Source organism: Rhincodon typus, chromosome 4 (assembly GCF_021869965.1).
Source record: "Rhincodon typus isolate 14 chromosome 4, sRhiTyp1.1, whole genome shotgun sequence".
NCBI classification, from domain to species: domain Eukaryota; kingdom Metazoa; phylum Chordata; class Chondrichthyes; order Orectolobiformes; family Rhincodontidae; genus Rhincodon; species Rhincodon typus.
Window position 1 is genome coordinate 48327655 of NC_063335.1, and position 12637 is coordinate 48340291.

At 40.7% G+C, this 12637-nt stretch overlaps 1 protein-coding gene across 1 annotated transcript in view; it reads right to left on the bottom strand.

Annotated features, from left to right (window-relative positions):
• Nucleotides 1-12637, bottom strand: part of fer1l6 (fer-1 like family member 6) — a 110807-nt gene that overhangs the window by 28739 nt on the left and 69431 nt on the right. The window contains exons 25-28 of the mRNA XM_048595947.1: nucleotides 12199-12315; nucleotides 7725-7776; nucleotides 5337-5413; nucleotides 3819-3950 (exon numbers count right to left, since the gene is read on the bottom strand). Of these exons, the coding sequence (XP_048451904.1) occupies nucleotides 3819-3950; nucleotides 5337-5413; nucleotides 7725-7776; nucleotides 12199-12315 (378 nt within the window). The remainder of the gene's footprint in view (nucleotides 1-3818; nucleotides 3951-5336; nucleotides 5414-7724; nucleotides 7777-12198; nucleotides 12316-12637) is intronic.

Here is a 12637-nt window from a genome sequence, read left to right on the forward strand (position 1 = left end):
AACTATAAGAGATAACAAGGTGTAGAGCTGGATGAACACAGCAGGCCAAGCAGCATCGGAGGAGGAGGAAAGCTGACGTTTCGGGTCTAGACCTTTCTTCAGAAAATTTCTGAAGAAGGGTCTAGGCCCAAAACGTCAGCCTTCCTGCTCCTCTGATGCTGCTTGGCCTGCTGTGTTCATCCAGCTCTACACCTTGTTATCTCAGATTCTCCAGCATCTGCAGTTCCTACTATCTCTTATGAGACTATACTTCATATCGCATTCATTAAATTAGAATTTATTTTATTCACTCGTGGGACATAGGTGTCACTGGCTTGGTCATGCACTTATTGCTGTCCCTAATTGCCCTTTTGAAGGTGGTGGTGAGCTGCCTTCTTGAACTGCTGCAGTCCACCTGCTGTAGTTTGACCCACAATGTCACTAGGGAGCGAATTCCGGGATTTTGACCCAGTAACAGTGAAAGAACAGTGGTATATTTCCAAGTCAGGATGGTGAGTGACTTGTAGGGGAACATACAGGTGCTGGTGTTCCCTTGTATCTTCTGTCCTTTTCCTGCCAGAAAGAAGCGGTCAAGAATTTGGAAGGCACTGTCTGAGGATCTTTGGTGAATTTCTGTAGTGCGTCTTGTAGCTAGTTCTATTAGTGCTACTGAGCATCAGTGGTGGAAGGAGTGGATGCTTGTGAATGTGGTGCCAATTAAGCAGGCTGCTTTGTCCTGAATTGTGTCAAACTTCTGGAGTTGTGTTGGCACTATACTTATGCAGGCAAGTGGGGAGTATTCCATCACATTCCTGACTTGTGGTTTGTAGATGGTGGACAGGGATTGGGAAGTTACTCGGCGCTGTATTCCCAGCCTCTAGCCTGCTGTTGTAGCCATTATGTTTCTATGGAGAGTCCAATTGAGTTTCTGGTCAACGGTAACCCCCAGAATGTTGATAGTGGGGAATCCAGTGATGGTAACACCATTCAAAGTCAAGGTGGTTAGATTGTTTCTTATTAGAATAGTCATTGCCTGGCATTTGTGTGGCTTGTATGTTACTGGTGATTAATGGTGATCTTTAGATCTCATGGTATTTGTAAATAAAAGTAATGTATTCTTATGGTAAGTGATACTCAACTCCCACAACATTTCTGTTACATCTTGCATTAAAAAAGCAGTTTATCCTCCACCTCAGTGTAAGTAAAGCTACGAGAGAGGTGCTATTACTGAACATTTATCAAAACGTTTCATTTATAACGTAATGCACTACATGGTTTGATGCAGAGCCAATCCTCTCGGAAGTCCTACCTTTAATTGAATCATAGATTGAGTCAGGGAGACGTAAGCACAGAAACATACTCTTCAGTCCAACCCGTCCATGCCAAACAGCTATCCTAAATTAATCTAGTCCCATTTGCCAGCATCTGGCCCATATCCCTTTAAACCTTTCCCATCCCATATACCCATCGAAGTGTCCTTTAAATGTTGTAACCGTACCTGCCTCCATCACTTCCTCTGGCAGTTCATTCCATACACGCACCATCCTCTGTGTGAAAAAGTTGCCCCTTAGGTCCATTTTAAATCTTTCCCCTCTCACCTTAAACTTATGCCCTCTAGTTTTGGATTCCCATACCTGGGGTCTTCGATTTCAGCAAAATTCTGTTGGGGTACTATTCTCTCCAGAATTTTCACCCCAATATGAGGACAAGACTGAAGGTAGGCAGGCAGCTAAGATCACACCACTAGTAGGATTGAGCTTTGTTGGTACTATCGCATCCATGGGCCACTTTCCCAGTCAGGGTGAACAGGAAGCGAAATGAGCGATTTTAAAGGCCAATTATCAGAGACTGACAGGAATTTTCCACTTGACTTCCCATAGCTGCCTGAGGCAGTTACTCCCATAGGTTGCTTTGCCACAATGATGTGCCCCAGCAGCTGTGGCCATTTTTCAACACAAATTCAATAAAGGTGCTGAGTGTGCCTTGGGATGGAGACACTCCCTGTCTCTGTTACCTGAGGCAGCAGGTTGCAGCTTCTTTCGAGATAAAATTGCATTCTACTAGCCCTCCCACTTTGAGAGCCTGGCTGTCATTCTTTAGTGGCTGGTGGGTGCCCCATCTGACTATGCAGGTACTGCCAGTTTTCTAAGCTTCTGCTTTAATAGTTTTAACATCAGAGACTAATATCAATATTTGGCTGAAATTGATACAGACAGCACCAGCTAAATTAGTCGTGACATGCTGAGATGGTTGCCTTGGTGATAAGCTGGTAACTGAAAATGATCTAAACCTGAATATTTCCAGTAATAGGCATGGGACTATTTTCTTGGCAGCTTGTTCCATTGTGAGATTGGCATTAGGAAGTAAATTTTTTTGATATATTGCCTTGGAAAGAAATGGTTTTTGTAGTTTGTGATAAAGGCTATCTCATGTTTGGCATTGCAAAGGTCACCAGGTACTTGATGCTGTTGGTTACCACTAATCCAATTCATACTTTGGCAGTTAATTTTTCAATCAACTTTTCTATAATGGGGTCACTGCTTCCAACACACTGCGGGATTGTGAGATCCCTATTTCACCCCATCTTTGGGTCCCAATGTAATCCTCAATCTTGCCCTTGGTCTCAAAAACATGGGCTAGTGAAAGAGTGAAAAAATATAGAGACCCCTTCCCAAAACAATCTGTGTAATAAGGAGCAAGTCCTCACCTGCTAGTGAATAGAATACATTATCAGTGAGGTTGGCTGAGGTGGGGGATACACACGGAACTAGGACTGAACCTGTATGGTTCTTGGAATGGTCTCCCTATCTACTTAGTGTACATTGTAAAATATTGTATGAGGACAGAATTGTCTCTCTCTGCGATGTCAATATGATCTCACTACATTACATTTTTGAAGCATGTTTGGTAATGATGTCCAGCCCAGGATTTCATAGCTTGCTATAGTGTGGGCATGGAGAATGATCAAATGTGAAAAGTAATGGAGGGCCATGAATAACTCTGGAACAGATGTCAAAGGTTTTTGGGACAGAGAATTGACAGGACAAAATATTTTTCTCAGAAGCAGAGAATAGATTGCTGGTGTTAAGACAGGAGGAAGATGGAACTTACTTTGATCACAACATGGAGAACACTAGATTCACTCCGAGATAACTCAGTGTGGAGCTGGAGGAACACAGCAGGCCAGGCAGCATCAGAGGAGCAGGAAATTTGACATTTTGGGTCAGGATCCTTCTTCAGAAATGGGGAGGGGGAAGGGAGCTCCAAAATAAGTAGAGAGAGGAGGGGTGGGGCTGGGGAAGGCAGATGGAAGAGTGATAGGTGAGTGCACGTAGGCAGTGGTGGGGATTGGTCAGTGAGGTGAGAGGAGCGGATAGGTGGGAGAGAAGATGGACAGGTTGTGTCAGGTCAAGGAGGCGGGGATAAGAGAGAAGGTTGGTCATGGGATGAGGCCGGGGGTGGGGAGAGTTTGAAACTGGTCAAGTCCACATTGAGACGATTGGGTTGTAGGCTCCCAAGGCAGAATATGAGGTGCTGCTCCTCCAGTTTTTGGCATCATTGTGACACTGGAGGAGGCCCAGGATGGACATGTTACCCAGGGAGTGGGAGGGGGAGTGAAAATGGTTCGTGACTGGAAGATGTTGTCGTTTGCCATGAACAGAGCGCAGGTGCTCTACAAAACGGTCTCCGAGCCTAGATTCACTCCTCTCCCCCCACCCCCATGAATTTTTATTTCTCTACCAAGTATGCACTCCAGTCTCAGTGTCTGATCATGTTGCATGAATCTCTGTACCTTAAAATCTATTGCAAATTTTTAAAAGATAAACATTAAAACACACCTTAAATTTTCCAACAATTCTTTCATCATCTAGACTGGAGTCATCTTCACTTGCTTTGCCGCGAAAGAGATCAAATGTTTGCACCCAATCGCTGAAGTGTTCAAATTCATCTTCTAACTCTTTGTCGTACACCTGATGGAAACAATTCATAAAAATTTTAATTTCTGCTCCAATGATACAACCGGATTAATGTAATTTACACTTGGTAAATTGAATGCTTCAGGAGAATGAGCCAGAGATGCGAACTATAAATGAACAATAAGATATTACACGAGGTTTGCAGACAGTGTTTAGAAGGATTATGCCCAATTTGAATTCTACAATTTGCAGTTATGACTGGGATACAACTTAACGTTTCATTGAAAGTCAATCAAGTTATTTTAACCATATATATCCGATTGCTGAAGCCCCAACTGGAATAATGCATGTAACTTTGACTCTCCTTTCTGTGGAAAGGACATTGAGGAAATAGTGAAACTTCAGAGCCACACGATAAAGAAGATTCTGGAGGCTGAAGCACACGTTATGAAGAATTTATGGATCCTTAAGTAAATGCATTTACTGTACTGCTTGTGTAGGGCTATTCTCTCGCAATCCAACAAGTATATCCCTTCACAGACTCTATAATTATCAAAATCACAACCTCAGGGCTATGGTCTCTCCCTCAGCCAAAGCCCACCTTCCATGATCTGCACCTGTCCTCCACAATCTCTAAGAGCACCCTCCAAAGCCTACCCGCCCCAACCATTGATTGCTATCAGTTTGTGATTCCCATCAATACCCTAATTTCACCACCACCTCTTCCCCTCCCATTCCCTTCAAGCCCCAATCTTCATCCCTGGCCTCTATTTGCTCTACCCATCTTCCAATCTCGACCATCCCCAATCTTCACTATTTCCTCCCCAAATTGCCACCTTCTCCAAATCTCCACCCCGCCCCTTGATCCACACCAAACTCTGAAATGTTCACCCATTACCAGTCCGTGTTCAGTCCCTCCCTCCTCTCCTCTGCTATGTCCCTTTGTTACAGGGTTTCAAACCCAGCAGGTGCTCAGCCAGCTGGACCTTAGAAGGAAAACCTGCAAAAAAACTTTCAAATGTGTTCTGTTGTTAATTTCATCACTTTGATGTTTCCTGTTTACAAATCCTCTCTCCCATATTGCTGTCCCCAATTTTCCCCGCTCCTCTCTCTCCACATCCTTCAAGAAATATCAGAACTAAAATATAACATTGCTGGGACCAAAGCAGTGTGACCCAGAGGATACAAATCAAAAAGGAATAAATGACATCGGGCTTCTGGGTAAAACATAGATTTCTGCAATGGTTAAATTGGACATCACGATATTTCACTGGGGGAGTTTTGTTTTGTAAATTTAATACATGATTTATCTTTCCCTTCAGGAATTTGAATGGGTGGAATGAGGCTGTGCTAAAGAATAAGTCGACATGATCTTAAGAATACGCTTAATGGATGTATTTCTATAATGAATAATGTGGGCTACACAGTTTTTAACTTTACCTCAAAAGTTGCAATTTCAGGCTTTTGCGATGTTGTCTTTTCAACAATTCTTTTTCTCTTCTCATCATCTTCACCACCTAAAGTGATGGCTGTATCATGTGCATCAAGTACTAGAAACAAAGGCAAGGAGATTTTAAATAAGCACCACCTATGAACAGAATCAAGTTGTGCACCACAGCAATAAGAAACGACATTTAGTATTTGACTTTTTAAAGATGCCGGTTCACCAGAATTCTAAGAATATATGATATATAAAATCAATAGTAATTATCTGGGATGGTACATAAACTGTTTCCATTTTTACGCATAGCATTTAAGGTGTTCACTTAAGAAACTATGAAGACATTCCCTCTGCATGTTTATAAAGACAGGACACAGAGTCAGAGATACACAACACAGAACCAGACCCTTTGGTCCAATTCGTCCATGCCGACCAGAAACCCTAAATTAATCTAGTCCCATTTGCCAGCATTTGGCCCATATCCCTTAAACCCTTCCTATTTGTATACCCATTCAGATGTCTTTTAAATGCTGCTATTGTACCAACCTCCATCACTTCCTATGACAGTTCATTCCATACATGCACCAACCTCTTTGTGGGAAAAAGTTATCTCTTAGGCCCCTTTTAAATCTTGCCCCCTTCACCTTAAACCTATGCTATTTAGATTTGATCTCCCCTACTGTGTGGAAAAGGCTATGACTATTCACCTGTTCCATGCCCCTCATGATTTTATAAACTTCGATAAGGTCACCCCTCAGCCTCCAACGCTCCAGGGAAAATAGCCTCAGCCTATTCAGCCCCTCCTTTATAGGTCAAACCCTCCAACCCTGGCAACATCCTTGTAAATCTTTTCTGAATTCTTTCAAGTTTCACAACATCTTTCTGATAGCAGGGAGACCAGAATTGAATGCAGCATTCCAAAAGTGGCCCACCAGATGTCCTGTACAGCTGCAAAGTGACCTCCCAACTCCTGTACTCAAAGCACTGACCAATGAAGGCAAGTGTACCAAATGCCTTCTTCACTACCCCGTTTTTACTGCAATTTGTCAACACTGAATGTTTTATTACATCTTATATTTTGAAGTTGTGTGTACAAACTAGCAAAATTTGAAGGGCTCTGCAGGAAGAAGAGGAGGGTCGGACTAACTGGGAAACTGCTTTGAAGAGCTTGTATAGACACAATGGGCAGAATGGCCTCTTTCTTAGCTGTATGTTTCTGTGAATATTGTCAGTTTCAGCAGAATGTGAAGACATGTAACAGCCAGACAAGTTCAATATATTTCCAGTCATTTGCTAATCGTTCCAACTTCAATTAATTTGGGATTTATTTTCTGCATGGATTCCTCAAATGGCAACAATCACCATTGGATTGAGGTGCAATTTCTGGTATTTAGAATTGAGCTTATCTCTTTATGCAGACTCCTAGTTACTGAAGTGGTGGCCCCAACATTCTTTCCTTCACAATTACCCTTAGTAAAATCAGTCATGGAGAATCAGTGGGTGGGGCTCCTGGTTGCTGTGACAACATGAACTTTTATTTGCAGGTTGTAGTCTGAAGCTACAGATGGGGCCTCCTCTAGTGCTAACATTCTTTCCATCACATGGCTGATCAGGAATCTCTCTCATTCCCACTGCCTGCATTGATAAGTGAATGGGAGCAACTGCAGGTCAAAACACAAGCACCTCTTTGGCCCTGTTATGAATGCATGTTCCTTGGCCATTAAGTCCTGGAGAGGCATTCGAATCTGAAGGTTCTGGCTCAGAACCCACTGCCTCAAAAGATCATCTCAGGGCTAATCAGTAACTGGTAAGAGATTTACTAACATGGCTGACGGTATACTAAGTATATTTTGTTTTCAACCTCCGCCTTAGAACCGAAGGCTTTGTGCAATAATTTTAAAATTATTTTTAATCAACCTATTTGGACATGCTATGACACACCTCTGCAGGAGGTCAGACCTTCTGGCCTAGAGGTTGGTATACTACCACTGCATCATCAGATCCTGAGCATTTATTTTATGTAACCATACCCCAGACATTATGGGGTAAATTTGAGTATTAGACACTAAAGTCCCACAGTCCCTTTGGGGTATTTCCACTTTTCTGGTGATAAAAACAAATAACCAGGAAACCAAATGCCATAAATCAGGCACATTGTTCTCTGCAGCCAATTTTGAGGTGAACGTGCTTTTACCAGTGATGAAAGTCCTTTGATTATACATATCATACAATCATTTGTTCTGCCTTTTATTAGACAACTGGGCTGCTTTAATAATCTATCATGGGAATAAAGCTTTCTAATAGCATTAGATAGTTTGAACATTGGATTATATTAAAGAAGAATGTCCATCAATAACACATTTTATTTCATTGCAGTGTTCACTTACCATTTTTGTATCCTTCAGCATGCAGATTGCTACTTGTATCTTTCAATTTTGCCTTATCAGAAACATAACATTAGAAGTGAGTAGACAAGCACTTAACTTGCAAATGTCGCAATGATACGTGTGGTAGCTTTACCAGTAAAGTTTATAGTTAAGTTAATGTGAGAATTCTAAGAAATGAGGAACAATAACATTGGAGGATTTCTCTTAATCTAATTCCTTGGTGTGGGAATCCAGGTTCTTATTATTTGTTTATTTCAATGTAGCCTGCTGTTTGTTAGATCAGTGCGTGATTGATTTGAACAGCTTTCAATTTTGCTGAAAACTTTGTTAAAAAATGAGATGTGGACAAAGTAGAAAAGTCATTCCTCCAAGTCTTCAGACTTTGGGATATTTGTTGGTCACTTTATAGGATCTGTAACAATGCTAATGTAACACTGGAGAGATTTATAAACATGAGTACACCTTCTTGCCAGAGAGTTTTCTAAAATCTGCACTGTGTGTCTTTTAATGTACTGTAATGTTAGCATGCATGGAATGTGCAAATGAAAAGAGAGAAATAGTATAAGTGTTCAAAACAAACCACTGTTTGCTGTAGGCTCGTTTGAATCATAAAGCTTGATATCTGAATTGTGTAGTGGTCTGCGAACTTAATAATAAAGAATCACATAAATGGAATCGTATGATTTGACCAGGAGTACTCATGTTGAATTGTGTAACTTGAGCTCATTAAAGACAAACATGTGATTTTGGGTTGTTACATTTGATATTTATATCTGAGAAACAAAAACAAATAGAGGGAAAAAAGCAGTTCAACACCTAACATTGAGGCCAATAATGTCATTTTCATGGATCGTAACTTCAGAACATACATGGATAAATCGAACTTCCAAAATGCATATCTTAAAAGTGAACTGCTACAGCTAAACAACTAATTGTGGTCAGTGGCTGTTTGGACAGTGAGAGCTGGGTTCAAGCACTAGTGTGCTCTGAAGGTCACAGTTGAAGAACCACCCACTTGCACTCCAGTGTGACAGGTAAACGACTCTCTCACTCTGAGTGCTAGAACCCACATAGTTCATGGCCAAACTAGCATAGCCAGTGGAGGCTGAGATAGTACAATAAACAGAAGATCCTGTGGTCTGACTATCTGAAACATTTTTCAGGAGTCCAGAAGACCTAAAAGGGGTAATAAATAGAACTTCCTTGGTAACGGCCCCATAAGCTGACTCACTATTAAAAGCACGAACTCAGACTGCTCACTCTGAAGCTATGGCAGTCTTGGAATAATACCATTTGTAAACATGAGGTGCAGACGAGTAAATGGAGAACCGCTTACAGAAAAGATCTGTAAATGAGGAGTAGACAGTGGTCCATGAGGCAATGGGACTACTGAAGTGCCTTATGGAAATATTGTACTAGCTCATGAGATTCCAAAGTCGAGACATGTCAGCATATGTAAAACCCTAGTCTGCATCAGCCAGGAGACTCTGTGTCAGTAATACCCAGTCAGCCCTTAAAAGCCCAGTTCAGTGGCTCATGTAGAATAACGAGGAAGCTCATGGAAGTGAATTATCTGATTGAAAGTGCAGATTGGGTTAAAAAAAAGAACAAATGGTTCTGTCAAATGAACATAATGAAGCAGTACCATCCCCAACAAGGTTTCAAGCAAGTCATGGTCTGTCCCATTGCCACTGACCTCGAGGAAGAAAGTAACAACAAGGGTGAATTGGAAGGGGACTTGGTGAGGTTCATATTGAATGCCCTACTACCATATCAGCCAATACAGAAATACTAGCAAGTTTAGACTCCTTGATTCACTCACATAGATGCGGAACACTGGGCAGACATAACAAAGCATAAAGTAACACAAGGTAACATCTCTATAGGCTGGACTCAGAAAAGATGACTTGTATTTGGGAAGTGAGTAACTATGTGCTGGAGCACTAACTAATAGAGCCTAGCAGCAGTAACTGGAGCTCACCAGCTTTGATAGTGCCCAAGACAGATAGTTCCACAAGGCTCTGCAGTGATTACTGAAAAATTAACACAGTATCCAGAACTGACTCCTAGCCAATACCCAGGCTGGAAGACTGCGTAGATAGGATAGGTAAAGCTGCCCACATTACCAAGATAGATTACTGAAGGGGTACTAGTAGGTTCCCTAGATGGCATGTGAAGGAAAGCTCTGCCTTCATAACTCTAGACAGGTTATACCAGTGTCAAGTCAAAATGCACCAACCACCTTTCAAATGTTGATGGACCAGATAATGTCAGGCTTATCTAATTGCACGGTGTATATAGACAACCTCCTAGGATACCTGGGAAATGCACTTAGAGCAACTGGAAGCCTTTTACTGGAAAATAATCAGCTGACCTGGTGGGCAACTTCACAAAGTGCAAGTTCGTGAAAGCCCAAGTGACATATCTAGGACCATAGAGGGTCAAGAATGAGTACTGCCCACTGCTGCAAAGGTAGATGCAGTAGTACAGTTCCCCATTCCCGTAACAAAATGGGAAATTCTGAGATTCTTGGGAATGTGTGGCCTCTGTCAAACATTTGTCCCAAACTTCAGCAAGTGGCCACAAGGCTGACAGACCTAGTCCAGAAAAGAAAAAGCAGTATGAACTGAGAAATGTCAAAATGTTTTTGAGAGGTTTGAGGCCATTTCAATAAGTGAGCCTATGCTTGCTCCAATCAGCCATCAATAGGAGTGATATCAGGGTAAAGGCTGTCTCCATCAGAAAGATGAATATGGAATTTGGAGATTAATCAGGTATTTCTCTTAGAAACTAAACAGACAATATCGTCACAGACAGTATTCTATCTACAGGAGAAGGAAAACTTTGGTTTATTATGATCTCTGAAACACTTTGAGATATATATTCAAAATGGTTACAAAGAGAATGCACTCTCTACTGACCACAACCTGTTACCATTTGCGGGCAAGTCAAAGACCCAGAATGCCTAATTATTCCATTGGTGTCTGTTCCATCAACCACACCAGTTAAAATATACTTGCATTACTGTCCCATTCAAATCTTAGAGACCCAGAGAGAACTGAAAATATAATATTAACTGAAGCTAAAAAAAATGTATGTTTTATATATTTAATTTTTTTTCAACTTTATAATGAAATGAGAATGGATCTTATTTCATTCACCATGTGAGGGAAATGTTATGACCATGGATCACCTGTGGACATATTGAGCTTTTAAGAAAAAACACTTTAGAACATTGACATTAAAAGTGTCAAACAAATGACTGCAGATATAAATTCAGTGGCTGTCTTGAGAGAGGGACCCTGGAATGTCACAACTGATGAACTGCCAAGAAAGCTTCAATGGGATGCACTTAAAAGGGGAGAAATGCATTACAAACTAAATTGTAATTTCCTGGGAGATACCTCAGACTGTGTATATGATGAGAGAAAGAAAATAAAACCAAAATAATTTGGTAACATCATCTGGTGTGTGATTATAACAATGATGACTCCATTATCACACCCTTAAACTGAAATTAGTAGACAATTATGAACAGTTGGTTTGAGACTATGTTGCATAGCTCAGCCGATCATTGGATAAACCCATTAAGCCATTGAGGGATAGTATTAGATCTACACTAATGGTCACTATGGAGTTATGACAAGAATCAAAGGATGGCCACAGAATACATGAAATCCACAAATCTACTGCTAATCCTGATGGTTCCGTACTTCACCAGGATTCACAAGCAGAACCACAGTTTATTGGCTCAAACATCAAACAACCTCACCGATATAATTCACTAAGCTCACAGTCCAGCTTCTCACAGTGCCAGCAGGTAAATATATTTATATAAGAAAGCTGTGCCTTGGTCTCACAGCCTTTCCATACATTTAAGTGAGTGGACAGAAATTTCAGAGTAAATGAACAGTAAATTTTCTGATGTACACTTCTAGCACTTGAAGGTTTGTATCAGGAGTGCTGAAAGTTGTTCCATTAGACAAGCACCTAAAAGCACTGGAACTAATGTACTACAGCACAGCCAGCAACACTGATTCACGAGACAACAGGATTAGAACAAGGAGCAATAGTGCAGATCCTGGAAATCTGAAGTAGGAACAGAAAATGTTGGAAATAGTCAGCAGGTCAGTACACATCTGTGAACAAAGAAACAGAATCACTTTTCAGGTTGGCTATTGTCAAAACCAGAAAATGTAAAAAATTGTTTTTAGCAAATACAGAGTCAAAGAAAGAAAAGTGAGAACAATCATTTTCTCTTTGCTTTCAAGACTCTATGCATTTGTTATTTTTCATTTTCTATTACACATTTGTACTTGACCTTTAGTTTGTTTTATATATTTTGAGCAATATCAGTGAACTACAGTTATTCTTACTGATCAGTGACACCGTTTCAATCAATTATATAACTTATTGATGAGCATAATTTGAACAAGCATTATAAAATAAAAACTTATCAATAAGCATGTCGTACATTTTGGGCCTTTGCCACAGAAGAGTAATACTTAGACCACCAGTCTATGACATTCTCACTGTCTTGAATGACAGATGGCTTCCTTCTTGATGTGAACCTTCGTGATAACTTCCTTTTCTGAAACAAAGCATAGGCAATGGAGGTGGTTTCAGTAAGGGGGAAAAAAATAAAGTTTTGTTCACACACTTTCACTGGTTCTATGTAACATGAAGTATTATACTGTATCCCATTACTGTAGCATGGGTGCAAACCTTTGGCTTATTGCAATATTCTCGCTTCTGAATTGGAATCTTGCTCCAGACAATCCTTGTGAGTTAAGATTGGAGTTCTAACTCTCAATTTTAGGTTGACATCCATCAGAATATTTGCTCTGTTAGATATAGGTTCAATTTTTAGACTGTGGAAGTTTTAAAAAAAAGCGTCCTGCCATTTGAAACTA